At 38.5% G+C, this 27,941-nt stretch overlaps 1 protein-coding gene across 3 annotated transcripts in view; it reads left to right on the top strand.

Moving 5' to 3' along the window:
* The window catches only part of GABRB1 (gamma-aminobutyric acid type A receptor subunit beta1), a 436,422-nt gene extending 413,302 nt beyond the window's left edge, over positions 1 to 23,120 (top strand). For 2 of the 3 annotated variants that reach the window (XM_054683169.2, XM_016951795.4), the window contains 4 exons: positions 7 to 144; positions 248 to 400; positions 3,367 to 3,611; positions 22,361 to 22,792. In XM_054683169.2, the coding sequence (XP_054539144.1) occupies positions 7 to 144; positions 248 to 400; positions 3,367 to 3,611; positions 22,361 to 22,705 (881 nt within the window). In that variant the 3' untranslated portion in view covers positions 22,706 to 22,792. Of the gene's footprint in view, positions 1 to 6; positions 145 to 247; positions 401 to 3,366; positions 3,612 to 22,360 lie in introns of all 3 variants that reach the window. The other variant, XM_001154620.6, reaches the window with a different exon arrangement.
* Positions 23,121 to 27,941: the final 4,821 nt, after the last annotated feature.

Below are 27,941 nucleotides of genomic sequence, written 5' to 3'. Positions count from 1 at the left end.
TTTCAGATGGCTATACCACTGATGACATTGAATTTTACTGGAATGGAGGAGAAGGGGCAGTCACTGGTGTTAATAAAATTGAACTTCCTCAATTTTCAATTGTTGACTACAAGATGGTGTCTAAGAAGGTGGAGTTCACAACAGGTGAGGTTGTTTCCCCCAAAATGTACTAGGGGTGCTGTGAAAGGAAGAAGATGGTTCCAACCAAATAATGGTCTGATTACTTGTCTTTTGTTTCTCAACTCAGGAGCGTATCCACGACTGTCACTAAGTTTTCGTCTAAAGAGAAACATTGGTTACTTCATTTTGCAAACCTACATGCCTTCTACACTGATTACAATTCTGTCCTGGGTGTCTTTTTGGATCAACTATGATGCATCTGCAGCCAGAGTCGCACTAGGTAATACATTCTCAGCACTGCAGAGAGCTAACAGATTTTACTTTCAAACAAATAACCAATATCAGGAATTACAGGCAAGGGCTCTCTTATAGCAAGCCAAAGAATTAGATCATCTTACAAGTCCCTGAATATAAAATATCTAAATGTAAGAATGTCCACAACGAATATTCTACAATGTACTGTCTTTTTAGCATTTTACCAAAACAAACAAACAAAAATCTTGGAATATATCTAGCACTACTTAAGTGTCTCATGGAATATATTTTTAAATTCTCATTACACTAGTTTTTACTAACTTTGGGATGACTTCCCCTTTAATCCCTGCTTTTAACAGTGAAGAACATATACAATGCACTATTTTCAAATGAATTTGGAGAAAGCTAAACCTTGTGACTAATAACAAGCTGTCAATTGCTGAGAAATACTATCCTTTGAATACTAACTAAAATTAAATCGTATCAAGTCACGTCTCCTTTAAATGGAGTTTATTACACTTGAATAAGGCACAGACAATTCATCAGCTATATTAATAATCTGTGGTCAAGACAGAATAAAAATGATTTCCTTCTTGGGGGAACAAAATTTAGAACTAATCCTGTCATGGTTAATTAATTGCTGAAAGCTGACAGGCTATATTTGAGACTTTAAAGGATTCCTTGGAAGGTTAGAATGTGTAAGGTCTGTCTGGTGAATCTCGGGATGTGCAAGTCTGTGTCATTATTTGATCCTACAGCCATTTCAGTTATCTCTTTCTGGGGCTAATTCTCACACACGCATGCACACACACACACACACACACACACACACACACATATCATTTCTGGCTAAACTAACATATTTCATCTCTTCACTTCGGAGACTGTTAAGCTGGACTAGATGATCAGCATACCGGTTCACAGCTACACTAATTGTCATCACTACAGCTTATTTGTAATGGCTGAATACATAAAGCTCACAAAGTCAAGTGTTTGCAGCCCCTTATCAATCTTTGAACAGCCTAAGATTAAAGAAAGCAAACAAATAATAGTATCTATCACACATATGCATCTGCACATATTACTTGAACATGAGTATTGTTAGGTCTATATGCTACACTTAAGAAAAAAACAGTGGATGATGTCCACAGCAGAGAATAATAACTAGTAAGTTTATGAATTGTGGTTTTCCTTACTCTTCTATCCTCAAAGCTAATACTATTTTAATTGGAGATATTAGAGATGTCAGTATATAAAGGTGCTTGTTTAAGCTATTCTTTGGATGGTAAAACGAGATATTTTAAAACATATGTAATTTAAAATGGCATTCATTTACTAACACTTTTGCTTAAAAATGTAAAACAAAGAGTAGAAGCAGAAATGCAATTGGTGAATTTATAAGTGACTCATTCATTTCTGTGAAGCACATTAGCTAGAATTGTATCAGGTGAAATTTAAAGGTTTTTTCAAAGAAATAAGAAAGACCACTCATTATGACATTTTATATCAGTCCAGCACATTAGAATTTATTACTGATCTGAACCACTTTAATTTTTTGTATGGTAGCCCTGACCTCCTACTTTATCTGTTCTTCTAAAAGTTGAATAGTCAAATCCGGGAATATACATCTAGAATAATCTGATTGGAAAATGAATGCGAAACTATTTTTCCCTTCATTTCATTTTGCTACCTTCCATTCCCTTTGGAAGTTCTCCTTTGTCTTTACTATCTATTTTATACTTTCTGACTTTATTTTTAAGAGCCTCTATCAAATTTTAGATTTTACCTTTTCATCTCATTGCTTATTTTAAATGCTATTGTGTAACATTTCTATGCTCTTTTGACCCTAGCTGGGTGGCCTAAAACAAAATAATTAATCTCAGATTTTCTGTTTACCCAGTTATAAAATGAGAATAACATACAGTCCCTATCAGTTATAAAATGAGAATAATATACACTCCCTATCATTTTCAGGCTGTTATGACAGCCATGTAAGATAATTTATAACTGTAAGTGTTTAAAACTGTACAACACTATACAAATGCATAATATTAGTATTGCAGAACAAATATCTACACTAGATTCCAACTTTTTTTCACTTCTTGCTTTTCACAATTATCACTTCATCACCACCATCATCAACACAAAATATTTGTTATACAGCTAAACAAACATTATACTATTAAGAATGCTATATATAACAAAGTAAATAAAACAAAATCTGTCTTTTATGAGTTTACAGACTTAAATTTCTTCAACAAATCCAAGTTCAAATTTTTAAGAAGCTGTTTTCTGACATCAGGGAACTAATTCATTCTAGGTTCTGGAACCAAGAAAATAGAGAATATTTGAAATATCAAAGCAACAAGATTATAGTAAATGTAAAATATACATAAATGAAGCACTTGATACAAATTATGACATTTCTCATGTTTCCTCTTTTGGTGATGTTTTGCTAAGAATGACACACAATCATTTTAAAATGCAATACTGACCTTGTAACTTGGGTGTCCTGTAGATTCATGGGATGAAGTAGATCTCAAACTAGTCACCAGCTTTCAGTTTGGTAGAGGCTGCTATAGGGATTAGTATCACAAAGACAGATTTAGGAGCACAGTGAATGAGATGCTGAGAAAAGGAAGAAGAAAGATGTGGTCATGTAACAAAGTGAGCGACATTCAATAGCAGGATTTCAATGGGATTTTGATCTGCTTTTCCATCTGCTTTTGTTTTTATTTTGTGCAATTAAAAAAATGGTTTCAACCCTTCATTAACTACACATTCTATTTTATGATTCATTAATGGACTATGTAGGGAGGCTAATGCCTTGTCTTTCAAAATACCTGCCCTTTTTGCCTAGTGGTTTATCATGCTACTGTGATCACTCAGGGGCACCAATAAGGAAGTGGCAAATGGCATCTGTCCTCTCAATCTTGAAAAAGGAACTTAATAGTGGCGCCTTCAGCTAAGTGTTGTCTTTCTCTTTCACAGGAATCACGACAGTGCTTACAATGACAACCATCAGCACCCACCTCAGGGAGACCCTGCCAAAGATCCCTTATGTCAAAGCGATTGATATTTATCTGATGGGTTGCTTTGTGTTTGTGTTCCTGGCTCTGCTGGAGTATGCCTTTGTAAATTACATCTTCTTTGGGAAAGGCCCTCAGAAAAAGGGAGCTAGCAAACAAGACCAGAGTGCCAATGAGAAGAATAAACTGGAGATGAATAAAGTCCAGGTAAGATATTAAATATTCCTAACAATATTCTTGTTAAATTTATCAGCATCATGATGCCTCGGGCTCTCATAACTTAAAAACAATTAACAAAAAAATAGTTGATCTTTAATAAGACTCAACCAAACCTTCATTTTACATATTCAGGGACTGAGGAATGAAGAAGTTAGATTGAGGGTTATACTGATTAGTAATATACCCTGGAACTCAACCCCAAGTCCATTATTATTTATTCTAAACTATTTGTAAAAGCATATGTAAAGTAATAATGCTAGATTTGCATGGTAAATAAATGAGAGAACTAAAGTGAATATACATTGCATTCCTAAATGGAGATGAGGCACAGTGGTTATAACCATAGACTGAAATCAAACTGCCTGGCTTTCATTCCCAGTTTAGTCACCTAATGGCTTTACAACTTCAGCCAAATCAACCTATTTCAGTCTTTATCTAACCTTTTCTCTCAGTGTCCTCATCCATAAAATGGAGATTATTATAGTATGTCTATCTCACAGAGTTGTTTTAAGAACTCTGTTTTTCTCATTGGTACATCTTATAACCTGTGGTCTCATTGGATGGAATTAAATTTAAATGAATGATCTGTTTATTCTTTAAAAACATCTCTGTAGCCTCTACCTCTGAGCCATTTTTCACTGAAATCAATTTACCATTATTAAGTACATTCAAATGTGTATCTACCACAAATTGTTTTCAAGATAGCACAGAGGGTGACAACTGTTCATTTAGGCACTGTTCTAGGCATTTGGGATACTGATGTGAATGAGACAAAATTCCTCACCCTCATGGAGCTTAGGTTCTAACATGAGAAGATAAGCAATAAACACAAACAAATATCAAAAGGATAATTTTAGTTACTAGTAAGTGCTAAAAAGAAAGTAAAACAGTGACTCATGTCCGTAATCCCAGCACTTTGGGAGGCTGAGGCTCACTGGAGCCTAGGAGTTTGAGACCAGCCTGGGCAACATGGCAAAACCTCATCTCTACAAAAAATATAAAAATTAGCCGGGCATTGTGGTGTTTGCCTGTAGTCCCAGCTACTTGGGAGGCTGAGATGGGAGGATGGCTTAAACCCAGAAGGCAAAGGTTGCAGTGAGCAGAGATTGCGCCACTGCACCCCAGTCTGGGTGACAGAGTGAGACCCTGTCTTAAAATAATAATAATTTTAAAAAGGAAAACAGAGTACTGAACAAAAGAGTATTTGGGTCAGATTTAAGGGAGCAGGACACTTTGGTAAGACCTCTCTGTGGAATGACCATTTGATCTGATACCTATGTAATGAGAAACAGCTAACCATGCCATGTCCATTCTAGGCAAAGGAAATAGCAAGTGCATAGGCTCTGAGGCAGGAATTCCTGTGTGTTTAAATACTGAGAGAAGACCGGTAGAGCAAGAGCATAGTTAGTGAGGAAGAAAGCGGAGTAGTGTGAAATGTGGCTGGATACTTAGGCCAAATTATAAATTTTCAGGGTGTATCTTCATGCTCTTTAGTAGGACGAAAGTTTGGATAAACACTGTTTGAAAAATTAGCAAAGAAAACTTAGGGATTCAGCCAAGTGGTTAAAATTCAAAGGAACACATCAAATAAACTTCTACCTTTGTGTGAGGCACTATGTTCAGCGCTATGGGGAGAGAAGTAGACAAGATATTTGCCCTCAAGAATCTTCTGATCTTATTGTGAAAGAATATTATACTCATATGAGGTGATTATAAAATGAGACAGGACACAGTTAGTTTGAGGTGTATACCTGAAAAGAAGCAACTTCCCAATGTCTGATTGTAACCATACCAGCTTTAAAAGTACTTTGGGAGGCCACATCTTTTCTATTCCCATCCTCATCTCAGTTGCCTTCAAACATACTAATTCATCCTCTGCACAGCTTGGAATGTGTGTTAATTGATAAGTCACGAGGGAAAACCCTACCCAAAAAAGGTGGAATAGGTTCAGTGGTGGGAAAATGCAGAAGACATGAACTGGATGGATACTCAAAGATAAGTACAATTTAGGAAAGAATAACGAAGAAAGCAGGGCCCTTCAGTTGCTAAAAAGCAATGTTCTCTAGGGAGAGTAATTAAATTGAAACAGGAGAGTTCCCTGATACGCTCATCTGTTGGGCTGCCATGCACTCAAACCTTATGGGAGGGGGAGCATGCAGACGGGCAGGTGTGGGAGCCGGGGCAAGCACTTTTGGGCTCTGGCCCCATGGTAGCATCTAGAGGTGGGTGCCTGCGACTCCCGTAGCCCCAGCAGGTGTGTTACAGTGCTCCTTTAGCTCTGCCATCCGCAGACAGCTTAAGTGTTAACCAGCTCAGTGCCTTTTTGGTACCCAGGTTCTTGTCTGGAGTCCAGGAAGAATCAGGTCACATGGACAAGTTGAAGGATGGTAAATGTGGAGGATCTTATTGCTGGATGGAGGTGGCTCTCAGTGAGATGAATGGGGAGCTGGAAAGAGGCTGGAGTGGGAAGATAATGTTCCCCAGGAGTTTGGCCATCCCGCGGCCATCTCTCCGACCATCTCCAGCCAAACTTCTCTTGACATTCAGACACTCCTTCTCTTCTCTCCTTCTCTATTATGCCACTCTTCTGCTCCTCTGCTCCTCTGCTCTTCTGCTCATGGAGCCCAGGATTCAGGGTTTATATGGGTACAGTATGGGGGGCATGGTGGGCCAAAAGGCAATATTTGACACTAAAACAGAAATGCCTGTTCCCATTTAGAGCCGTAGGGTTCCATGCTTGAGGGTGGGGCCTTTGCCGGGGAACTACCCCCTTCTTTCCAGTATTTTCCTGTCTCCTGTCCATATCAAAATGAAACATCAAGCAAACTGGAATCAATTTATTCAGATAAAATAAAAAGACTACAAAACAAACTTTAAGCAAACACTTTCAGCTTTTGATTCCACACTAGGATATCAGAGAAATTTTTTAAGATGATAAAGGTTGAATAAAGGCAGGAGGAAAGCCTATGTCATGTCAGATCTAGATGTATAAGTCCTGCAGAGGACTTCATGACTGGCTAATAAATAAGTAAAATGTTCCCATTTGACTGACCTTTATTTCATAAACAGGCTGTTTGAGTAACATTGGGCTTAAATGTGGTAAGAATTCATTGTCTCTCGAATCAGTAAACTTTTATTCCTGGTAAATTGACTTTTTAAATTTTGAATTAAAAGAGAACGAATAAAGAAATTCCTCAACTGTCAGAAGACAATGCTTAAAGGAGATTTTTTTAAAATATGTTTTTATCCATGGAAAGTTAGACTACGAACTCCACAAATGATTTCCACAGAAAAATAGACATAATTCTGACAAAATTCAAAAACAAATCATATTAAAACAGGGCAGAGTACTTTGTATCAGAGTAATCTTCCTATTGATAGAAATAATAAACTGTGAGCACATTTTTAGAAATCTGCTTTAAGACATGGGAGAGTAACAAAACAAGCAAAAACTAAAAGAGAATCAACTTTCAAAAGGAAGGAACCACACTGTGTGAAATCCATGTTTATGCAGCTTTTCCCCTGAAGCCATGTCCCAGACTGAGGGATGTGGGGCAGCAAAACTTCAGCAGAAACTGAAGTTGTACTGACCTGAGGAGTCAGATCATGGAGTTTGATTGTTCCAGAGTTCCTGGAAATTTCAGAAGTGAGCCATAGCAGAAACTCGACACCTGAGTGTAAACTTCCCCAGCTTGATCCCTGAGCTACAAATGTACAAATGTACAAATACCAAGGAGCACAGAAAGAAAAAATAGCTAGAAGCTGGGGGAAAGAAAAATGAACAGAGATTTTAGTTACTGTCCACCATATAAAAGTCAGAGTTTGGAGTTTGAATCCAGCCTGTTGGGGAGTGTGGGGGTGGTAAGCACATTAGGTTTTCCATAAAAATCTCAAGAGGCTTATACCTTAAGGGTAAAGATAAGTCACAAGAATAAGGGATTCCCCTTGGGTTAAGGGAAAATCTAAAATAGGCTCACCCTAATGACACATAAAACCAAGTCTCCACATATTCTGGATGATATGTTAGTCATATAACTGCCTACCAAACCAAACTCAACATTCTTCGGGGAAGATAGCAGAATTTAGAGTCTCTATGGTGCATCATTCAAAATATCCAATATATAGTAAAAAATTACTAGACATAAGAAGAAACAGGAAGATGTGATCATCATCAAGAGAAAAACATTTGTCAACAGAAACAGAGCAGTAAAAGTCTCAAATATTGGCCTAAAAGATAATTAGTATAAATAACTACAATTAGTGTATTTAAAAGTTCATAAGAAATAGCCCAAAACTGGAAACAGCCAAAATATCCTACAATAGATGAATGGTTAAACAAACTGTGGTATATACACACTATGGAGTACTATTCCAGTAAAAAAGAAATGAACTGTTGATACATGCAAAAACTTGGATGTCTCTCAAGGGCATTAGGTTGAGTGAAAAAAGCCAGTATTAAAAGGTTATAATACTGTATTATTCCATTGATATAACACTCTTGAAATAACAATATTATAGAGATGGAGAACAGATTAGTGGTTGCCGGGAGTCAGTGATAGTGAGGAAGGATGTGGGATGGGTATGACTGATTATAAAGAACTAGTGTGAGGGAGATCATTGCAGTAATGGAATAGTTCTGTAACTTAATTGGAATGCTTGTTACATGAATCTACATATGCAATAAAATTACACAGAACTATACACACTTTATGTCAATGTCACTTTCCTGACTTTGATATTATATCATAGTTATGTAAGATGTAATCAGTTGGAGAACCTGGGTGAGGGGTACATGGGGCCCCTCTGTGCTATCTTCACAACTTTGTAATAGTTTCCAAATAAAAAGTTTAAGAGAAAGTCAATAGGAAAAATTGATATAGTGTATAAAGAAATGGGGAGTTTCAGAAGATAGTTGAAACTATAAAAGTGGAACAATGGAAATCACAGAATTAAAATTTTTATTAGATGAATTAACATCACATTGTATACAACAGAAAAAAATGATTAGCGAAATTGAAGGTCATATTGGGCTTCTCTCAATTTCTCAATTGTAGCAGTTCTTACCATAAATGCTACTACTTTGGGGTTGCCTTAATAGACACTCTCACTCTTGATTTATTATTTGGTATCTCTGTTAATTGTTCTTATGGGATCCTGTGCTTTTCCACAATAAGACTTCCATGATAGTGAGTATATGTTTATTTGTATAATTATCTTTTAACATCTGTTTCTCCTTTTAAGCTACAGCTTCCCAATTATACACCCCAGAGCCCTTGTCTATTACATTCATTGTTCTTTCCTCAGTAGCTAAAATGTAGATAACAAATAAATACTTGTTGAATTAATTAATTAATTAATTAATACTGGAGAGTTGTTCTCCATTTTAGATGTTTTTAGAAATCACGCAAAGCATTCAGTGTTACACTATGTTTTATAAAACTCGTACATATTCATAATAAGTAAGAAAAAGAGACTATACTCCACTTCAGCTTCTGCTCCAGACTGTCTTACTGTTCCTATCATTTTTATTTTCAAAAAAAAATTTAAACATGCTTTATATCAACCTCTGGTATTCTTTTTGAATCACAGTGCCATATAGCATTACATGTAATCTTTAAAGGAGCATTATGGCTAAGATTTTGAAATGGCACTGTTCGTCTGGGAGTAACGCCCAAGGTTCATTGTCTCAACGCCAAGGAAATCAAGGATGCGGTCACATAAGGAGTGAGGTTAAGAGCAGAGGTTTAATAGGAGAAAGAAAGAGAAATGCTCTCTCCTGCAGAGAGAGGGGTCCCAAGCAGGTCTTCTGGTCTGTGGTGAAATGCAATGGGTTTTACAGCTGAATAAGAGGAGGTAGTGTCTAATTTACATAGGGCATGAAAGATTGGTCAGACCAGGTCTTCCATTTGCATAAGGCTCAAAAAACTGGTTAAGGCTAGATGTGCCATTTGCATAGCATGTGAAAAAGCTGGCCACCCCACTCTAATTTTTTATTATGCAAGTGGGTTCTCTACCTGGCTGGCGCCATGTTGCCTGCTTCTCTGTACTGTACTCGGGTGAAAAAGGAAAGGGAAGATGGAGCCTTCATGTTGAACATACCTGGCTTCCAGGTAGCCCTTTTCTACTGGCACAGCTGCCAGCATTCACCGTGAAAGCTTCCAACTTGCTTATCTATGTCTACAGCTTGATTTTTCAGACTGCTCTTTGTTAGAAAAGAAATGATTTGGGGGCTGCTTTTTGTTAAAACAGAAATTCCGCCGAGGTCTCTGTTGCCCTTACTATCTGTCTAAATAATTTCTTTCTATCTCCTGTATCAATTTTATAAACTTCTTCATATTTAGGTGGGATAATAATACAGCATTACCATCTCATGCAAGTTATAATCATCCCTGCACCTGCTTAGGTTTGGTAGTTCCTAACTTTCTTATCCTCTTCTAAAACCAAAAGTCCAGACAGATAATATGTCAATAACAAAGCAAGTATTTACTTCATCTATTCAGTGTGTCATTTCAGCAGTTACATTAATAATGCAAACTGTGTGGTATTTTAAATTGCTACCTGCTAGTTAAACTCAAAAATATAAAAAAGACTATTAATTTTTTTAAATATAATGGTTGGATGATCCTCTACTTTTAGATGCTTGTAAACAGTTAAATTTAAATGACATCTGTGCCCTGGTCCCAGACAATTTTCATTTGAGGGATTTCCTCAGTATTTGCCTTGGTTCACTGGAGCATAGAGTGGCCTTGTTCAGTTGTTACACATTACTTTTGATCGCTCTGGCTGGGCAGTCAGGTCAAGGGGTATTTGTACTGAAGCTTCAGGAGTGCTTGCTTTGTCTTGATTTATATTTCCTCCAGCTGCTCTGAAGCATCTTTTTATTTCAGTGCAGATGCTAGATCCAGACATTAGGAGAGTTTCAACCTCTAAGGTGATAAAGACTGTAGATTCATAAGCCCCTCAGGCATCATTTGAAAATAGAGATGGTATTTAGAGTTTTGAAAGATAGATTTCACAGTACAACTAGGCTTTAAGTAAGCTACCTCTGGGCCACTTTTATACTCATCTGGAACTTTTTCAGTTATATATTCTGGCCACGATCCCTTTCCATTTGCAAATAAATGAAATGGCTGAAATGGTAGCTTGGGTGGTCTGTGAGCAGAGACTGATTCAGTCATTCCGTGTCACAGGGGACACCAGAGGAATCTGCCAAAGATTCATTCTGTGAACTCTGAGAATCTGAGACATGTCTTAGTTAATCTAGAAAGTTTATTTTGCCAAGGTTGAGGATGAGTGCCTATGACACAGCCTCAGGAGGTCCCGTCGACATGTGCCCAAGGTGGTCAGAGCACAGTTTTGCTTTATACATTTTAGGGAGACATGAGACATCAATCAACATATGTAAGATGAACATTGGTTCGGTCTGGAAAGGAGGGACAACTTGAAGCAGGGAAAGGTCTTCCAGGTCATAGGTAGATAAAAGACAAATGGTTGCATTCTTTTGAGTTTCTGATTAGCATCTCCAAAGGAGGCAATCAGATATGCATTTATCTCAGTAAGCAGAGGGGTGACTTTGAATAGAATGGGAGGCAGGTGTACCCTAACAGTTCCCAGTTTGACTTTTCCCTTTAGCTTAGTGATTTGGGGGCCCCAAGATTTATTTTCCTTTCACAATACCAAATATGCAGTTGTATCCCCAATAGTCAAGAAATAGATTTTTTTTCTCTTAAAATCAGATATTAGTATTGTGATCTGGCCTCTTCTCTCCCATTCCTGTTCTCCATGGTAAGTCACCCAAACACTTTCAGACAACTTTCTAAATGTAAATCAGCTCTGTATTGTGGTTAATTCCAGGATGCAATGTGCAGGTAGAGGCGGACATTGTAAAGGTATACAGCTCTGTCTTTAGGTCCAGCTTGAAACAGCTCCCTATCTGTCAGCCTTTGAGCCTGGGCCTTCAGACCAACTGGAAAACTCACCCTGCCTTTGATGAAACTTTCACCATCTATACCTAGCATCCAGAATTTCTACTGACAGCCTGTGTTGATAGTTCATGAATTTCTTTATTCCTCAAACCCCTGTCCAAATCTGGCTTCGTTCACTTTTTGTTCTCTAGCCTTGATTTAATCCTATCCTATCTCCAGTCTTCAGAAGTCTAATTTTCCTTTTCAGGAATCTCTGTCTCTTATTTTCTATTTTTTTCTCTACCCAGATATCTAGAACTCCTTTGGTGAACAAGAAAGAAGTCTACTTTACTTAACTGGTTTAAGAATAAAAGAGGAGGGAAAGGGATTTATTGTCCCACACAACTGAAAGGTGGAAGCACAGTCCTAGTTTCACATGTGCTGTTCCAGGTGTCCAAACAATTTGTCAGAAGTATCTCTCTTCATCTCTTAATTCTGCTTTCTTTTATATTGACTTTGTTTTGACCCTTCCCTCATGGTGGTCCCAAAGTTCCAAGTTTATAGTGTCAAAGCTCTTTGACCCTAGCACAAAATTATTTCTTATACCCCATAGTTATAATTTAAAAAAGGCCTAGGATTGAGTCTTTTTGGATAAACTTGTCATATTTTCACGCAGAAGTCAATTCTTCTCACCAGGAAGATGGAAAATGCTAAATGCCTAGGTCTGGATCACATGCATGTCCCTGGAACCTAGAAGATGCAATTAGGCATACTTCAACCACGTGCACCAAAAGAATATCAGGGCATTATCATCAGAGGAAGGTAGAATGGAATCAGACAGGTCAAACGAATAGGCATCCACCACAACCTACTAGGACCCTTGGGATGTTTGGGTGGAATACAGACTAAGAGGATCTTAACCTAAAATGAGATGAACTCAAACTGGTGTTTTTAGCAAGCTTCCCAATTCATTCAGATACACCTCAATGTCTGAGAACCACAACCCTGGAGATCCTAGACATTCTAGCCACCTCTGCAGGTGTCCTTGGCCATTGAAACTCAGAGCTCAGAGAGATGACTCAAAGTATAAGTTTCAGATTTCCCCATTCTGCAGACATTTACTCAGCAAAATGTATCTTAGGCTTAGTTCTGGAAAAGCAAGGAGGACATACTGAGTAGTGATGAACAACAAAAAAAGCACCTGCCTTCCTGGAGCTTATATTCCAGTTGAGGTAATTGACAAATATGTGAATAAACACATGATATAATGGCAGATGACGATAATTATAGTAAAGAAAATGATGAGAAGCTAGCCAGGTAACAATGTGGGCAAGAAACAGCATTGCGCAAGAGAAGCATAGCAGGTGAAAATGCCCTGCAGACTTAGGAGCATCAAGAGACAGCCAAAATAAGGCCTGTGTGGCTGGAGCAGTGCTTGAAGAGCAGCCTGGTAGGAAATGAGGGCTGAGGTACCCACAGGAAGCAAACCACATGGTGCTTTTTGGACTAGAATAAGAAATTTGGAATTCATTCTATGTCTTGAAAAGTAACTAGAAGATATAAACAGAGTAAACAGAAGATATAAATAGACATCATTTGTTTTACTTTTTTTTTTTTTTTTTGAGACAGAGTCTCCCTCTGTCGCCTAGGTTGGAGTGCAGTGGCGCAATCGTGGCTCACTGCAACCTCTGCCTCCCGGGTTCAAACAATTCTCATGCCTCAGCCTCCCTGAGTAGCTGGGACTACAGGCGCCCGCCACCACACCCGGCTAATTTTTGTATTTTTAGTAGAGATGGGGTTTAGCCATGTTGGCCAGGCTGGTTTAGAACTCCTGACCTCAGGTGATCAGGCCACCTCAGCCTCCCAAATTGCTGGGATTACGTGCATGAGCCACTGCACCCAGCCTGTTTTGCACTTTTTTTTTTCTTTGAGATGGAGTCTCACTCTGTCGCCCTGTTTTACATTGTTAAAGGATCATTCCAGCTTCTATGTAGAGAAAGGACCACAGGGCAACATTTCTGGAAAGAGGAAGATCACTTAAGATGAAAGAGGTGATGGTGGAAAGAACAAGGCATGGAATATACCTGCTATGTGCTCATAAAAATTTTTTAAAAAAGAAAAAAGTCAACAGAATCAGGATCTATTTAAAAGTAGAGCAATTTGGACCTACTAAAACATAGAATGGGAGAAATAAGGAAAAGAAACGAATCCAGGATAAATGTATCTACCTGAGTACTGTTCTGGAAAATTGCCAGTTTTTGCTCTCAATGCTTTCAATCAGTAGCATGAGGCCCACCTACATTATCAAGTGTAATCTCCTTTACTTACAGTAACTGTAAATGCCAATCACATCTACAAAATACCTTCTCAGCAACATCTAAACTAGTGTTTGACCTAGCAACTGGAAGCCACAGCCTTATTTTTGTTTTTTGTTTTTTTCCTTTTCTATTTCCTGAATAATATAACTTATTTGTCTTAGATTTATGTACATTTGCACTTAATCTTCTGTTCCTTCTCAAAATGATAATAAAGTTTCCACTTCTGCCGCAAGCTTTCAGGACATGCAAAGAGACATGCAAAGCATCAGCAGAACCTCCCATCTCCTCCCCCCCAGAAAAGGTTTCAGGAATTCCAGGCTAAGAGATCAGGGTTTGGCAGCCCTGGTGAGCGCAAATGACTGACAGCAACAGCAAATACAGTACATTCTATGAGAGGAATGGGAAGATGAAGACTGGGCTGTTGCAACTGTGTGTTCTCTACAAGGGAAGGCAGCCATTCGCACTAGTTGGCTTCATTAAGTAGAGTGTAGGCTTCTTGAGGACAGTGAATTAGCTCATTCTGTAGCCAGCTCCACTTCACTTGGTTTCCTGCTCTGTGCTTCAGAACCACTCAGTAAATATGAATCTAATTGAATTGGCTAGCAAGAAGGAAATAACTCACTGTTTGCAAAGTAGATTGAGCCCAGAGGTGTTCCTCGACAGGGCTTTAAAACCGCCACTGAAAACAAGATTATATTTTATTCCAATTACACTAAAATGAGTTGAGCTATATTATATATTGAAAATATCCAGAGCAGTTCAATTCAGTGAGTGGCAACATTTTTCACAGCCTAAGGCACTCATTGAGAATGTTGGGGCAGAGAGGAGAGAGTGAGTGAGATGGAAGGGGTGGAAGAAAGGCTAAACCCAAGCCAGAAAATAAATCTGTAAATTCACTTCAGATTTCTGATAAGGAAAGAAACAGTACAGCCATCACATTATGTTCTCTGGACTTTAGTCATTTGAGAATCACCCTATGATTTTTGGCATGGCTTTTGTATCAGTCAGGGCTCTTCAGAGAAACAGAACCAATAGAAACAGAACCAACATACATATAATAAGAGATTTATTTTAAGGAATCATTTCTTGCAATTGTGGAAGCTGGCAAGTCCAAAATCTGTCAGGCAGGTTGAAGCTGGAAACTCAGATGAGAGTTGATTTTGCAATCTTTAGCCTGAAATCTGCAGGGCATGCTGGAAACTTGGCCAACATTTCTACAGTGCAGTGTGGAGACAGAATTTCTTTTCCTGGAAACCTCAGTTTTTGCTCTCAATGCTTTCAATCAATAGCATGAGGCCCACCCACATTATTGAGGGTAATCTCCTTTACTTACAGTAACTGTAAATGCCAATCACATATACAAAATACCTTCTCAGCAACATCTAAACTAGTGTTTGACCTAGCAACTGGAAACCACAGCCGACCAAGTTGACAAACAAAATTAACCACTATACCCAATGTATTTATCCCCATTCATTCATTTCAAAGATATTTATTGAATGCTTCTATATGCCAAGTACTTTTCTTGGCTTCGGGGAAACGGTTGTGAATAATACAAAATCCCTGCCCCCTTGGAGTAACATTCTAGATGGGACACTCAGTGGAAGGAACAAGTTGGATGGGAAGAGAGAGGATCAAGAGTTCTGCTCTGGCAATTTTGAGATGCAGATGCCTCTAAACATCCATGCAGCACTATCCTTTAGGTTCTTCTGTAGTAAGTTCCAGAAGAAAATAAGGAAACGTGAATTACTTTAGATTTTTCCCTTGTCATAATGCAATGTGAGCATGAATATAATGTTAAGAAAAATATGCACAAAATCACAAACTGGTCATATTTTCCTAAATACATTAAAAGATATATACAGCTCTCTTTTTTCTTCATAATGTTACCTGATTTTTTTAAAAACTAATTTTAGAAGGAGGGATGGTATTGACCATTTTCCTCCATAACAACGTAAACACCAGTATTTCAAGAACTTTGTCTGTTTTGCTCACCACCATCTTCCCAGGACTGTTGTGTCATCAGAATTAGAATTTAAAAACAAGATAACATGGTTTATAAGCAGTGCACTGGAGGAAGGAAGGAAAGTGTGCGCCAGCCAGAAGCTGGATTGTCCCTTCCATCTCAGGTCTTTATGAAGTAAAATTCCAGGACCTTTCTTTATATGTGAGCCCCTCTAAGACTTGTCTGTGATCAGCAGGCCTTAAGGCTGGGTGTCATGACCTTCAGGAAGGAGATGAAAGAAAGGCTCGGCAGGCAAGAAGAAGGTGGACATCGTGGTTGCAAGAGAGCAAACTTCAAAGAAGCTTTTGGAAAGGGCACTGATAACCTGCATTTGAAAGAGGTCAAAGTATTTCTCCAGTAAAACATTTAGAATCAATAGAGGGTCAGGGTTCCAGTGTTTGTACAGGAGACTGTAACATCAAGAGGCTTTATTTGTTGAGATCTCTGAATTTATAAAATGAGGGACATGATGTTCTATTGCTTATGGAGGGGCTGATGTCTTCATCAGTGTCTGGAACAGTGCCTGAGGCATAGTAGGCACTCAGTAAACATTGAATAAATGAGTGAGTGAATGCATGAACTACTATTAACATTTTAAATGATTATCCATGATCCACCTAAAATTACCTTTTGCAGCCAGGAAATATGCCTGTCTAATAAGGAGTGGGGTGAGAGTGAAATATTGCCAAGCCCTTGGGGCTGCAGAACTAAGCTGTATTCTCCACTCCCCTTTACTGGTCATCTATCTGAAGTGGAAGAGGAAGCGTTTCTCGATTGGCCCTCCTGACGCCTTATTAATAATTACATTCATTTTCTCTCAATTTAGGTTCAATGACACTCTAAACTTTAAAAAAGAGAATCCATTATGTTGGTTTGAGGAATATATGATTAATATACTGCAGTCATTCCTTCTAATCAGAAACAGACTTACCTCCCCGGTCACTGGAACTGATGAACAACTGCAGACTTTACCCAAAAGCACAGGAGGGTTCAACATGCAGATTCCTATCTGCACTGCACCCTCTTAGGAAGCAGATCAGAGACAGAAAACTCCAGAAGGCACGGAGCCTAGAATGCCTGCTTCCTTCTTCTAAATATACCTACCACATAGGTCAGTGGGGAGCAGTGAGAGGGGAGAAGGAGAAAAGAAGTTGTACATGTTCCTCCCTTAGATTCTCTTCTGGGACTTGGAGTGGGAATTCTCATACTTGAGGGCACTGTGAGGAGTGGGGAATAATTATCCCACAGAAGAGTTCTTTCAACATCAGCAACTTTTGAAAAAAAATCTGCTGGTCTATACCTGCCTTAGAAATCCAGTATGTTAACAATTTTAATTTGCCTCACTTCCTTCTGCCTCAAGGTTTAAAAATCTTCAATCTGGATTGTGGTCAACTCAAATATTGATATTTTGATATTTCTTTATTAATTAGGCAGCATTTGGCCACTGCAGATGTTGAGGCAATGTACAACATGACTTCTTGCTCCCTCTGATGATATGAAAAAACAATAGCCCTTTCTCCATGGATATTATTTTTGGAAAGCTGTGTCAGCTTCAGATATAAGAATACCTTAGATGCCCTAATATGGTTGAGGCAAAGGGAAAGCCACTCTTCTCCAAGGGGAATCGGTTACAGCAGAGCCAACAAGAAACTTGTGGATGTCAGCAGTGGTATGGCTACCACATGTATACCTTACCCGACAGCAGAAAGCTGGAGGGTGAGGGTGAAGTATCACACTATAGAAGAAATGCATGAGCATGTACATACACACACAAACACACACACACACACACAGAGTCTGTTAACATCAGCCTTTAGGACAAGTCCTACACTGGGTAAGAAAGAAAATGGAAGTGGGCAAGAATTGTTATATAGCTACTTTAAAAATTTTCCTGAAAAAGAACATGGTAATGTTGACATAACTCTACAGTAATGAAATCAGCTTTCATGGATAGTTGCAGAACTAGATCCATTATCTTAAATGTCAAACCACTTAATGTTATGATTTCTAGCTCAGTGACGGAGAATATTGAGGGATTTGCACAAACTGGTAAACCTCATGCAAGTTTTAGGCACATTTAAATCTGCACCAAGGTTAACCAAAATAGCTTAATAAAATGTACCTTGTTAACCCTGACTTCTGTTTAATTAGGAGCATCTGTATGCTTCACTAGCCGATTCTAAACTCTAGCAACTTTTTTTTACTTAGAGAGATTCATAATAATGTAACTTAATGATGCATAGAGTGCAGATCAGGTGATCCCATTTTACAAGCATTTTTTCAGAATGCTATGTCCTCCACCTGGAATGTTCTTCATGATCAAAAACTGTCAAAGATTGGAAGCCAACTCTTGAGATTACCTAATGAAAACCTTCCATTTATAGATAAGGTATCTGAGACCCAGACTTATCCAAGTCCATTCCTGAGTAGATAATAAAACTAGAATAATAACATAGCTTTCAACTCTCAATTTTTGTTCTGTCCTCTACCCATCCTTTAAAACTCAATGCAAGGCCCACTGTTACAAGAAGGCTTCTGTGACCCCCAATGATTTCTCACTTTGATGAATCCCTAATCATGATCTATATTATGCCATGTACAGTTTGATTGAAAACTTGTCACTCCCAATATTATGCTTCACTCTTATATCTCTAAGGAGGTAATGATCTCTTATGGACAAAATTCATATTTTGTGATTATCTTGGCTATTCCAAAGTACCTAACAAAATCATGTGTTCCAGTCCTTATCTTCTAATGTAATTCTCCCTCCTTTAAGGAATTCAAGCATTTTGGTCCTCATCACTTCAACCCTACCATCCTTAGTAATGTCAAATTTCATGCACATGACTTTTTCAATTATAGACATACAGTAGAGGACAGAGACTGCATCTGGCTCATTATTCTCAATGACCTTTACCGTCACCTGGTCTCAAATCCCCAGCAAACATTAGCACATGTTCCCATTGCTCAGAAACATTCTACCTCCCATATCTCCATGTGTAAAATTCCCATTTCTGAAGGTAGCCTGTTATCCTTCCACATCTTTGACTTCCTCACTCACTCCCTTAGAATTTGCCTTTCTCAATCCTTCTTTTGCTATCTACTGTGTCTCTTCCAGCTTCACTTGACACCCTATCCCAATATGTGTGAGCTAATGCTTTTATTTCTTTTCTTCCTTTGACCTGCAAACTTTTGAAAAGGGGAGTCCATACAAACTCCCTTCTCCTCCTTGCTACCAATTCAGTCTTTAACCCCTTGCAATCCAGGTTCTGCTTCAGCTCTTATTCTAAGACCGCAAATGGCCTTATTGATAAATCTATGAGCCTTCTTCATTCCCCCTGTTCTCTCTGAAACACTATTGACCATTCTCTCCTTCTGGATACCCTTCTCCCTCCTTGAGTTTCTCTTCATAGCAAGATGTTATTTGTTCTCTACCTCTATAGTTTCTCTGTGTCTCTTTCACTGACTCCATAGCTGCCTCCCACTCCTAAAATAATCTCAGCCCCAACATTATCCCAGTCATCACCACATATACATTATTTGCTGGACACCACCACAAGGATGCCTAATGTATATCACAAATTCAACCAAAATAACAAACTCTTTTTTTCCACCCTATACATGCAACGCACACCAGACACCCCATTTCGCTGATGACAATATAATCTTTCAGCCTAACAGGCTGACAGTTTCCAGATCACCTTCACTTCCTTGTGCTACAAATCTAATCAGTTGCCAAATCAATTTCATTTCTATTTTAAACATTTTTCAAAAGTTCCTCTTTAGTGTAGTTTTCCTTTTCTTTCTGCTACATTGTCCTAGTCCAGGCCCTCATTATCTATCCCCTGAGCACCCCAATAGCTCTGGTTGGGAAAATAGGACTGAAACCTAAAAATCAACATCAACACAAAGTAATATATGCTAAAGGATATGTGAATGGAAAAAAAAAAGAGGTCCCTAACTGGCTATGCAAAAGTCAGATCTGGACACAGATATGTTTCATCTGACCTGAAGATCATTTTTACACTATTGAGTCAACTTTAAGGAAAGACAAAATAAAAATCTATATGTTCAGGTTTTCTGGTAAAGGGGGTGATCTGGCAACATTAGAGTCTAGTCCATTCAGTGTAGTTGTCAACTGGAGCTGAGCTGCAGTCCCCTCCTTAGACATCTGCTCTCTGAGGCCCCATAGGCATCACCATTCCCTAGCTTCACTCAATTACTTACTTTCACCTGGCTCTACTCAGCCATGCTTCTTGGTCCCTGTAGGTGGCTGAGTTTGTAAATTCTGTTGTAAAAGTCAGTGCTAAGGGTTTTTGATGGTAAGGATGCTAGTTGTGCTGCATATATCCTTGACACCTAACACTTCATCTCTCACACAGTAAGCACTCAATAAATGTTGGGAGAAAGTTTTGGAGGTGCCTATGGGCAGGCAAAGTACAAAGGTACACAAAGAAAGCAGGATTTAAATTGAGCCTTGGCCAAAACAGGTGGATTTGATTAACATACAAAGAGGAGAGAAAATAATATTTGAGACAAAGAATATTCTGTTTTAATCCCAAATTTGGTACTTGTTGTTTAATCTTATTGTTTAATTTACTTAACTTCTTTGAGCCTTGGTTTCCCTGTCTGCTGAATTAGGATAACATATATGTCTTAGTGTTATTATAACTAAGGTAAGTTAGTAAGATTCAATTACTGAAATACTGAAATTACTGAGATAAATTACACAGTAGAATTCAATAAATTGTAGTTATTAACAACAACAACAAAATAATAATAATAACTCCCTGAATAAAGTCACCAATAGATGTATACAGTCAGGGCACGTGGGTAGCCCAATTAGACTGAAGCAAAATGCTTCACAGAGGGAAACAATGATAAGTAAAAAAGGAGAGAGAGATGACAGAAACCAGAGTCAGTCGCCATTTCTCTCTCCGACCAACTCAAATCTTAAAGCTAACAAATGCATTACTGAGTTTCCTGTGGAAACAAAGTGTAACAAAGGCCAGGGACTGTGATGTGGTCCTCCAAGTAGAAAGTGCTTGAGCTTTGAATCAGATACACATGGGTTCTAATATCAGGGCTGGCACTTACTAGCTGTGTAAACGAGCCAGATTGTTAACCGTTCTAAATCTTATTTGCCTTATCTATAAAATGGGGATGGGATGGCCTTTTAAAATAGGGTTGCTGTATTAAACAAGTAATATAAATGCTACTCATGATGGAAACACAATAAATCTTAGTTCTTTAAACTGCACCACGGTTGCACCATCATATGCTATCTATCCTCTGTCCCTTTCTTTTCTTTCTCTCTTGTTTGTATTTGCCGCCTATGTTTTTCTCCATCTCTTCTTTACCAGGCTCTTTTGCCTCCTTACCTATACCTAGTGTGTTAAGTGTTTACTAAGATTAATCTCATTCAAAAGCATTTATAGACTCCTTACTGTAAGTCAGGCATTATGCTAATACACATGTTAGCACAGCTCCCTCTCCCTCTATTGGCCCTGGAAGTACTTCAAGCTCATTTTCACATATGAGCCATGTCCCTTCCAGGTAAATCAGTTTGCAAAGTATATCAGCTTGAAGTTAAACAAGGCCACATTCTGAGCCAAACTGTGCTCACATTTTCTGTAGTTCCAAAAGACTGTGTGGGCATAGCATAGAGAAGAACCAGGAAACCTGGGATAGGTATCACTGGAACTACAGGAAGCATCAGTGAACAACAGTAGAGGAACAAAAGTCAAAGGATAGCCAGGCGAATCCTTTGACCCATTAATCATATCTGTCAGTTTCGCCTAAGGAAATAATTATGGATATGCACAAAGATTTAACTACAAAATATTCCTTCCAGACTTGTCTATAATACTACAAAGTAAAACAAACCTTAACATCTAACAACAGATTAATTCAATTATGGTTTATTCATGTAAGCTATTAATAAAGCGTGTCACAGAGGAATATTTATTAACAAGGAAAGATGCCCAGGCTGTATTATTAACTGAGAAAAGCAGGTTGCAAGGCAAAATATATGAATGAACCTGTGTTTGCAAGTAATATGAATAAAGAAAAGACTGGAAGCCAAGCGAGATGTTAATGATTGACTCTGAAGGTGAGATTATGAATTTTTACTTTTTATTTTGTGTTTCTAGCTTTGTTTCCATGTACCACTTTTATAACAAGGAGAAATACCACACACACACACACACATACACACACACACTAGTGTTCTGTGAGTGGAGACAGATGATAGCTAGAAAGCTAGCAAGGTGGATGAATGATGATGATAGATAGATAGATAGATTAGATAGATAGATAGATAGATAGATAGATAGATAGATAGATAGATGATAGATCGATCTATCTATCTCCACATCAGGGAGGCACATCAAGCCAGATGTTTAGGAACACAGTGTTTAATGAGCCTTATGGGGTATCATTAGTAACAGGTTAATGAAAACAGGCAAAGGTCCTGCAACTTGTGTCCGAGCCTGTTCTTTTTGCCATCAGGTCGACGCCCACGGTAACATTCTCCTCAGCACCCTGGAAATCCGGAATGAGACGAGTGGCTCGGAAGTACTCACGAGCGTGAGCGACCCCAAGGCCACCATGTACTCCTATGACAGCGCCAGCATCCAGTACCGCAAGCCCCTGAGCAGCCGCGAGGCCTACGGGCGCGCCCTGGACCGGCACGGGGTACCCAGCAAGGGGCGCATCCGCAGGCGTGCCTCCCAGCTCAAAGTCAAGATCCCCGACTTGACTGATGTGAATTCCATAGACAAGTGGTCCCGAATGTTTTTCCCCATCACCTTTTCTCTTTTTAATGTCGTCTATTGGCTTTACTATGTACACTGAGGTCTGTTCTAATGGTTCCATTTAGACTACTTTCCTCTTCTGTTGTTTTTTAACCTTACAGGTCCCCAACAGTGATACTGCTGTTTCTCGAGGTAAGAGATTCAGCCATCCAATTGGTTTTAGGTCTTGCATATCAGTTTTATTACTGCACCATGTTAACTTCAAAAAGACAAAACAAAAAAAAATTATTTTTTCCAGTCTACCGTTGTCCAGGTTATCAGCTCTTTACGAGCTCTATTAATTGCCATGTTTACAAACAAACACAAAGAGAGAAGTTAGACAGGTAGATCTTTAGCAGTCTTTTCTAGTTTCCCTGGATTTCACTGATTTATTTTTTAGGGAAAATGAAAAGAGGACCTTGCTGTCCGCCTGCACTGCTTCCTGGTAAACTGTAACAATCTTATGCTGCCAAAAATAAATAAATAAATTTTAAAAACCACACAATTTCCAGGATCTCAGAAGAAAAAAACAAAGCCATTGACAAGTTACAGATTTCCAGGAAGAAGGCAAAAGAAAAAGGAGCTTAGACAGGGAAGGAAGAGTCCCCTCTATCCTTAAGTTCTCCCATGTCCGTTGTAAAAGGGCTCCACAGCTCCACAGAAGAAGAGGGAAGGAAGGACAAGCGCTGGTCAAGGTTATGCAATCCCAACCTGCCATCTTCACTGCACCATTAAGCTGGATATTCTGAAATATGCTTCTTTCTCAGACTTTCTGGCAAATTTTAAATTAACATTAGAATCCAACCTGGTCGATCTGGTAGCCATTGAGAACATTTTTCTTTTTTTCTTGAGAATAAGGAGCTTGGAAGGCAATGACCATTTTTCTAACTGGCCATTTCAAACATGCAGCCCTGAATTCATCTCATCAGTCTGGAACCCCCTGATGCTGTGCCAGGAAGCCATGCCACCCCAGTTCCATAGTTCCTGCTCCAGAGAGTGTGGGAGGAAGGGGATGGTGAGCAATTTTTGCTTGAGAAAAATATTGCCCTTGCCATTAGGAAGGCAAGATTTATGTGCTGTGAAAAGGGTGCCTGGGCAGTTATCTGAACTGCCAAATCTTAAATCAAATAGTATATATTTCTTTGCCTTCTAGAGAGCAGTATCTAATGGTGACAGGCTAGTCACACAGGCCTCAACTGGCACTTCATGGCTCTGCTCTCTGAGCTCTGCATTCCAGACTGGAATGAATGTTTTGGAAAATGCACAAATACCCATGCTGATGTCATTCCCCTTCAGGACCAGAATTCCATTTTAAAGAAAATCTTGAAAATTGCAGAACTACAGATAAAAACAAGAGCGATGAGAAAAGCAGTGGAGCTTCCAACACATGCACCAGTCCCTAAAGAATAGACCCTGTCTACACTCATTAATCACTGTCATTGCTCCTCTGCTTTATCTCCGCTTGTGGATTACTCTTGGTCATGGTTCTCATAGAAGGGGCATCCTTCAGTAGCCCAACACAATTCTAAACATGTCCAACCAGCTACAGTTGAGATTCTTCCCATGTTATATCACTGAAACCTTGTCATTTTATTTTTCAACCTCAGTATCTAAGAATTCTTTATGTTCATTTGCAAGACTGAATGAAACTGTAAGCTAACCAAACACTGATGCAGGAGGTTTGGGACCTGACCCATGAATGTGAAATAAGGGTTGAGGTAATAATAGGGACGATTGCCTGGCTTAATGATCTAGCTTTTTCCCTAAGACTGTGATGGGGTCCATGTTTACAATAGCATCAGCTTCTGGAAATTACAGTCTTCACTGGACAGATGATGCTGAATTTTTACTGATGAGCTGAAGGGGAGAAAGGTACAAGATATTCTTTTAGAAAGCAAGAGGAAAAGGGAACCTTAAAATAAATGAATAGTTAAGGCTGAAGATAATATATATACAAAAACTCTGCTTTAACTGGAAAAAATGATCTCAATGGTTTCATGATAGGGACCACATTTTTATTTAGATTTTTAGTTGTATTATCACACTTTCCTGGTCAAGGAAATCCCCAGCCTTAGGGTATGAAGTCATCCATTTTGAAACTCTTCAGTCCCTTGGCAGGGTGAGATGCTTTGCCATCATAAAATGGCCAAATAGAGTGGCATGTGGCCATGTCAGTGATTGTAAGGTTAATATTCCGTAATGACCGCAAAGGAACCACTGTGCAGCCATTTATCTTAAACACAGGAAGGAAAATTGTTGGCTGATGCCTAATAAAAATGAATCATTCTGTGTCAAAGCTCTTTTAAAAGCTTTTAAGAATGAAATGCTAAATCAGAAAGGAAGTATCTGTAATCTATGTTCCTTAACAAACAATTTATTTTTATTTATCTATTTAGATTATTATTCTTGGGAAAGATTGAGAATATTTGTATTTTTATTATTATATTTTTATCTTGTCTTTAAAAAATGTAACGATTTTGATGCTGTAGTTTTAGATGTAAAGCATCTTCTGAGAAAAAAAGAGAACATTTTGAATTCATATCTTAACCTTTGTAAAATGTAAACTTATTAAGCCTGAATCTACCCATCAGGCACAAAATGGTGTCACCATATGCCCTCCTGGGCAGTAGAGGGGCCACAGCCAGCATTATAAAAATCCTGGTAAATAGCTGATTTTAGAGGCAGTGGCAGCCAGAAGAATGGAGAAGCTGCTATATTTATGGTTAAAGACCTCTGTCCCCACTTCTTTCTGGACACCTGTGGGCCAAATTCTTCCCTCCTTGGCCCCACTCCTAGCCAAGTCCTCCCCTTTCAGGCTCAACAGTGAATAGAAAAAAAAAAAAAAAAAAAAAAACCTCCTTCTCTGGCTGTCTCCCTTGTCTTGCCCAAAATCATGTACATAAAATATAAATGTTGTTGGACATTCTTAAGTGCCCTCAAAACTGGCCCCATTCTTGAAAGATTCAGATTATTACATGATAGAGGGATTATTATTCAATCATTATTGGGTTGTTTTCTTTTTGCCATGAAAATAGCCATAATCCCCTGCATTAGTTAAGTTGAGGAAGAGGCTGAAAGTTACACAGACTCACTCTCTGATGTCCAAGTCATGTCCAAGTAACCCCATGTCTACAGTTCAGAAACTGTGACATAAACTGTGTCATAGACTTCACCTGTGTAAGCCCATTGGAAATTCCAGCTTTCACTGGACAGTGATGACTGCATACTCATTCCTTCCAATCATGTTCCTTGGCTTAAAATATTAGGGATGACATGTGCATTACACTTACCAGCTTTGTGAGGCAAAGATCCAGGTCAAGATATATTTTCGGCTTGAATTATCCAGGATTATTGCCTCTGTTTTCTACATTGCCAAATAGAAACAGCAGATTGGTTGGTAATTCTGCCAACTGAATGATATGTGTTTTCATACATGCCATCTTTATTGTACATTACAATCAACAAAGGATCTTGAAAATGCAAAGAGAAAAAAATGTGGTGCAGAGAATAAACTTTGGTTTAAGGGTCCAAGGATAGGCATTCCTTAAAAAGCATTATGTACAATACATAGAAATGTTGACTAAATTCCATCTTTCTAAAATCAATGACTATTTTATAAATATTAAGAAAGAATTCAATTATAATTTGCCAAGTTAAACAAAAAAAGATATATTTATAATACTTCTAGAAGGAAATAATCTCCAAGATTTCTTATATGGACAATTTTGAATAGTATATTACCAAAGGGTGATGTGTCACCATTTTCTTTCCTAAACAAAGTAAATCATATATCCCAGGAGGGAGAAAAAAGGAATGTACAAGCATTTGCTCATGGTGGTTCAATCAGCATGACTGGGATGAGGGGGACAGAAAAACAAACAAATATATCTGTTTCCTGAAAGCAAGCAGTGAACATAAAGGTAAATTTGTTAATGGAATGTAGACTATTATGTAAACTTCCTTGTAAATTCTGTACATAGTTCATTGACCCTGTTGTGTGGTGGTCCTCAGCTTTGGGTGGATGTTCAAAAAATCTGAGCATTGTAAATAATGTAAGCTTATAAGGTATTTGCTTTTCTTCATGAAGTGAAATGACTAGTGATTTGGGCCCAAACCAGAATCTTTTTAGGTCTTGCTCTTTCTCTGCCATTTTGTGTGTGCAGTTGTGTAACTCTGCTGCAAGCCATAGCCAGGTGTCTGTGATCACTGCCTCATCGCCCTACCCCACTGAAAGGAACAGCAGCTGATGAGAAGGCTGCAAGCCTGTGGGGCTCAGGAACAGCGCACCAGCAGAAACGGAAACTGTAGCAAGCTGCTCCTTGAACTGCGTCATAAAGAGATTTGTCTTTATCAGTCATTCGTGGCTATTCATATATTCAGATACTGAATTATCCATGCCGTTGAGGGGGTCAGGAATGGAAGAGATATTCAAAATCCACAGGCAATCCAAAGCTTTATTTGCACCAAGCAGCTTTAGCTTCTAACTTGTTCTCTTCCAGTTTCCCGGAACTTCTATTAAGAATAGAAGTGAATGGATGGGTTTGATCAGGGTAAAGAGTCAAATGTCCAAATGATGGGAAGGAACAAAGGAAGGACAGTAAATGATTGGTAACACCAACAGGCTGATTCATTCCTGAAAGATCCAGAGGTAACCATGTCATTATTTTTTAAAGGCAAAGAGAAATATTGTTATACACTGGGACTTGAAACTAGTATTTTTGGCCAGACATGGTAATTCATGCCTGTATTTCCAGTACTTTGGAAGGCCAAGGTGGGAGAATCACTTGAGGCCAGGAGTTTGAGACCAGCCTGGACAACATAGCAAAGCCTGTCTCTATTAAAAAAAAAAAAAAAATAGCTGGGCGTGTTGGCATGCACCTGTAATCCTAGCTACTTGGGAGGCTGAGGTGGGAGGATCACTTGAGCCCAGGAGTTCAAGTGAGCTATGATCGTGCCACTGCACTCTAGCCTGGGCAACAGAATGAGACTCTGTCTCCTAAAAAAAAAAAAAAAAAAAAAAAAAAAAAAAAAAAAAAGAGAGAGAGAGAGAGAAAGAAAAACACACACACAAGTATTTGGGATATGTGTGATATGTGCTAATTAAGCTTAAAAGAGTCTGGTAATTAAATGTTCTCAAATACATTTCTCCCAAGTATTGGTATTCCTGAAAAAGTCTTCAGAATGGTGGAATATTATGCCACAAGATGTGTTTCCATGCAAACTGGCAGTCCCAGGGAGAGCAATGGTGTCTATAGAACTTCAGAATATCTAAACCAGCTTGTTTCTTAGTAATGTTT

Source organism: Pan troglodytes, chromosome 3, assembly GCF_028858775.2.
Source record: "Pan troglodytes isolate AG18354 chromosome 3, NHGRI_mPanTro3-v2.0_pri, whole genome shotgun sequence".
Lineage (NCBI taxonomy): Eukaryota > Metazoa > Chordata > Mammalia > Primates > Hominidae > Pan > Pan troglodytes.
Note: the sequence above shows the minus strand (reverse complement) of the source record. Positions and strands in the feature narration are given on the sequence as shown.